At 40.6% G+C, this 4,720-nt stretch overlaps 1 protein-coding gene across 1 annotated transcript in view; it reads right to left on the reverse strand.

Moving 5' to 3' along the window:
* The window catches only part of HYDIN (HYDIN axonemal central pair apparatus protein), a 378,086-nt gene that overhangs the window by 230,050 nt on the left and 143,316 nt on the right, over positions 1 to 4,720 (reverse strand). Inside the window, 1 exon segment of the mRNA XM_006152662.1 lies at positions 3,019 to 3,242. Coding sequence (XP_006152724.1) covers positions 3,019 to 3,242 — 224 coding nt within the window.

Here is a 4,720-nt window from a genome sequence, read left to right on the forward strand (position 1 = left end):
TATGTGCCACAGTTTTTCTATCCATTCATCTGTTTGTGGGCATTTGGGTTGTTTCCATGACTTAGCAATTGTGAATAGTGCCACAATAAACATCAATATGCAAGCACTTTTCCAAATAAGTGTTTTTCTGTCCTTTGGGTAGATACCAAGGAGTGGGATTGCTGGATCATATGGTAGTTCTATTTGTAGATTTTTGAGGAATCTCCAAATTGTTCTCCACAGTGGCTAGAGCAATTTACATTCCCACCAGCAGTGTAAGAGAGTTCCCCTTTCACCACACCTCTAAAAAATTTTAATATTTTAACATTCTATACTTTCTTATCTATAGATAGGGCCATTATTCCCTTTATCTTAAATGTTTATAAGAGCAAAGCTTTGGGACCAGCAGTTGGCATAATGACTATGTCGCTGGACTCCCATGTAGTCGACTGTGGTTTGAGTCCTGGACCTGGTGACTTAAATTCACACCAGGCACGTGTGCATGCACACCCAAGATCCCAAGAGGAGGATGGAGAAGGGATTACAATGTGGCCATCCCCCATGGAGGGTGATTTCTGGCTTTCTATCTGTCTCTCTGTCTTTCTGGCGAGCACATGTGCCCTATAGCAAAAACCTCTCAAAAAATAAATAAAAAGAGCAGAGCTTTAAGGTTTTTCTTCCTCGTTTTTGTATGGAGCCTTGTTATTGCTGCTGGATGTTGTGGAGGGTACTCATGATTATGAGCAATACTTCCTGATGCCAAGAAGTCAGAAAGCCTCAATTCAAAAGCTTTCAAGATCTGATCTGCTGGAGCGTATTGAGGGCTCTCAAGGGACCAGATGATCTGTGAGTGGGAGAGGAAGTTTACATTCTCAAGTTTGTTCTTTCTGCTTCTCCACTGCCTGTCATGAGATGTGAGCTGTTATGGCAGTGGGAAGTAAGCTGAAGGCCATATAATGTGAAAGTGCACTCTCATCCTTCTCTCATTGTGCATACAGCTGAAGGTGTCATGGGCTAGGTAAGTATGATACATCTTCTCGAAGAGTCAATATTATTTAAGTATTTAGAAAATGTCAGTTTTTTTAATATAACAAACACGAATGTATTATTATTATTAATATTAGAGATTTTTGCCTTAGGGTGCATGCTCTCGCTGGAGAGAGAGAGACAGACAGACAGACAGACAGAGGCAGTGAGAGGGAAAATGAGAAGTCACCCCGCGAGGAGATGGCCATGCCACAATCCCTTCTTCTCCATTCTCCTCCTAGGATCTCGGGAATGCATGTACATGTGCCTGGTGTGAGTTTCAAGCCTCCGGATCTGGGACTCAAATCACAGTTGGCCTTATGGGAGTCCAGTGATGTAACCACTGCTGACCCTAAAGACAGACATATTTATGAAAGGGACATAAATGCCTTGTGATTAGTTCAGGTAAGTCTGGAAACAAACAAAAGAAAAGATTATGATGGTGACAGGCTCCCTCAGCCATGCCACAAAACCCTTGAGGTGCATGCACTTGTTCTCCTTAGCTGTTAGGTTCATATTCATTTGCTAGGGCTGCCATAACAGTGCCACAGGTTGAGTGGCTTACACAAGAGAGATTTATTCTGTCACTGGTGGAAGGACTAGTATTGGTGGTGTTGGTTTTTTCCCTCAGGGCCTCTCTTCTCAGCTTGTAGGTGGCCATATTCTTTTTATGTCTTCACATGGTCTTTTCCTATGTGTTTCTGTGTCCTAACCTCCTCTTCCTCTAAGGACACCAATCATATTGGACTAGAGGTCACCCCTATGACCTCAGTTTTGTCTTAATTACCTCTTTAAAGGCTCTATCTCCAAGAACAGTCACATTCTTAGGTACTGGGCGTTAAGACTTTGATACATGAATTTTGAGGGGACACAATTCAGTTCATAACAGAGGTATTTAAGTGAAAGAGTTTGAGAATAATTGGTAGTCACTTTTGAGCTGATATTGAGATTCTGAATTTCCAGTAGATATCATGAGATCAAAATTTTTCCTAGGATCCTTCAGACCTTATGTGTCTATCTCTCTTTTATGTTACCCTCAGTCCCCAAAGGACGCCTCAACTTGTAGATGGAAGGAGGTTCTACTAGCAGTAACCTCCTAATAAGAGAGACTTCCATGGTAATTAATAACATGTTGCTATAGAAATCTAAAGACAATCAAAGCAATGTATTCTGAAGATATGTTCTTCCTAAGTACCAGAAGTTATAGATCTTCCCAATGGGTTGGTAGCAGAGAACTTCTTTCCAAAACTGAAAGACAAACTGCTATTAATGACTTTCAATTATTCCAAGCAGTTGGAAAAATCATCAAAAGACTTCTAGCATAAAGACTATAAGTGCCTATCCTTGGCTGACTGACACTGTAAGTGGAATTTTTTTTTTTTTACAATACTTGGAGGCATACAGGTGAAATAATTTAAATAATTTTCTTATAAACTAAAGATGAAGGTATAGAGAAACTGTGATAATAGCCAAAGTTTAATCTAGATGATGATTTTGTTCAGATGTTACTGTAATAACTTATTTTCTCTAACATCCTAAAACAGAGAGAGTAACTAGAAAACCAGTTTAAAGTTTAAATACTTATTTTAGAAGGTTATAACTTACAGCAAAGCTAGATCCCATAATAATACCTGTATCCATGTTACAGTGAGTTACACATGTTCACTAGGGAAATACTGGTGGAAATTTAACACATCTCATTATGCTGATGTGCTCATATCAGAGACAGTTATGGACATCAGGACCAGATCATAGTACAGTGGTAATGCACTGGACCCACATAGGAAGGTTCTGGGTTCACATCCTATGGCCCCCCTGTAAACAACAGACATGCCCATGCATGGTCATGATACAGGCTGGCTGAGGTTGAAGGATGAATCATGATTTGGGAGCCCTGTGGAGGGTCACTTTCTCTATTATGGAAAAAAATATATAAACAAACTAAAAGAAAACAAACAAAAAAACAAAACAAAAAAAATTTCATACAGTTTCTAAGTCCTAACTGGACCTTACCTGATGGTCAATTTCACAGGCTCAGGTGACCCATTGACATCAATCAGGAACTCTTCTTCAAAGTGCCCCAGGATGGCAGAACTGAAGGAGATCTGCACAGCTTGGACTCCACTTGGCTCAATGATACCTTCCTTGGGACTGAAAACAAAGCAGGCTCCCAGAGCTGAAGTTGGGGGGATCACATTGAAGAGGGCGTCGATGCTGCCTTTGTTGGATAGAATCGCCTGCATCAGTTTAAGGTAAGAAGGAAAAGGTCAATAGACCTCTGATCTATTTTCAAATAAGCAGGTGGCTGTATGTTTAACACCCAAACAGAGAAAGTTGCAGGATCAGAATAAAGAAAAACTCTTGAGAAGAAATGAATAGTTTGATGTCTTGGATGTTTGAAGATGGGGACTCCTGTGCAGGAAAGTAATTTTATATTTTCAATCTCCTTTTGAAAATAAAGTCAGTCAAAATTATTATATTCATGTTTTAAAGACTGATCATAGCTACATGTACTAATAAAGAGCCTTAAAATATCTTTTCTTCATATCTCTATAAAGAAATGGAGGGGAAGCAGGTATTTCTCTTATAGACATGAGAAGACTGAGGTTTAGCAGCATATTGAAAAATAAAAATCAAGTCAGAATAGGTAGATGAGAACTAACTAAGCGGATGCTTGTAATATAGCTTGAACAATGTACATGAGACATCATATGGGTTCTGGATAACAAAGAGTTTCTTTATTGTTCTTACTAGATTCTTCCAATTAGGGCGTCTTCATCTCCAGCTCTATCGGACAGATCATTGTTTGGGCATTCTTACATAAGTGGTTATGGTACTATAGAAAAGCTTTGTTCCCATATGCTAGCACTCTTGAACTCCATCATTGCCCATATTAGATTGCACACTAGGTTTATGGATGTACATAGAGAGCTCACACCTGGCCTCCAGAGTCCTCCATAGCTGGCCTCAGTCTCCCACTCCCACCCCACAATTTATGCACTTGAATCTGCACTACAGCCATAGTTATGTCCCTGGCTTCCGAAGACACCATCCCTTGTCAGGCTGTCCTTATGCCTAGAAGGGTGAACAGTATGTTGTCTTGATTTACATAGGGCCTGTGCTCAGTTACGTTTAAAAACTAATGGGCACAATACAGATTGTGAAGAAACATTCAGAAGTTTGCCAAAAATGTGAGGCATGTCAGGAACCTGGAAGCTGAGGGAGAATTCTCAGAAGAGGTCAAATGTGAACAGAGGTCAGGAAAATAAGCTCTGAGAAAAGGCTACAGATGTATTTTTGATGAGAGACCATTCCTAGTAGTGATGAAGAGTGTGATTTCAATGGGGTATAATTGTTGAATCCAGTGGACAAATGCTTAGGGAGTGAGTGGGTGCAGAGAAAATAGTGATTGGGTGGGGCCAGCAGGTGGTGTGGTGGTTAAGGCACTGGAATTCCCACATGGCTGTTTGCAGTTCGAGTCCTGGACCTGGCGGCTTGCTTTCTCACTCTCCCTCTCTGTTGTTCTCTGTGGAGGGCATTGCATATGGAAGCCATCTTGGGAGCTTCTTGAGAACTGTCTGCCATCTTAGAAACCTTAGGCTTCACTTCCTCATTCAGCAAACCATGTCTCAGAAATTATGTTACCAACTGTTGCTAGGCAATGGGAGATCCACCCACATCAATGATTGGCTCATACTGTTGTATTTCATTTTCG

Source organism: Tupaia chinensis, unplaced genomic scaffold (genome assembly GCF_000334495.1).
Source record: "Tupaia chinensis unplaced genomic scaffold, TupChi_1.0 Scaffold000355_1, whole genome shotgun sequence".
Lineage (NCBI taxonomy): Eukaryota > Metazoa > Chordata > Mammalia > Scandentia > Tupaiidae > Tupaia > Tupaia belangeri.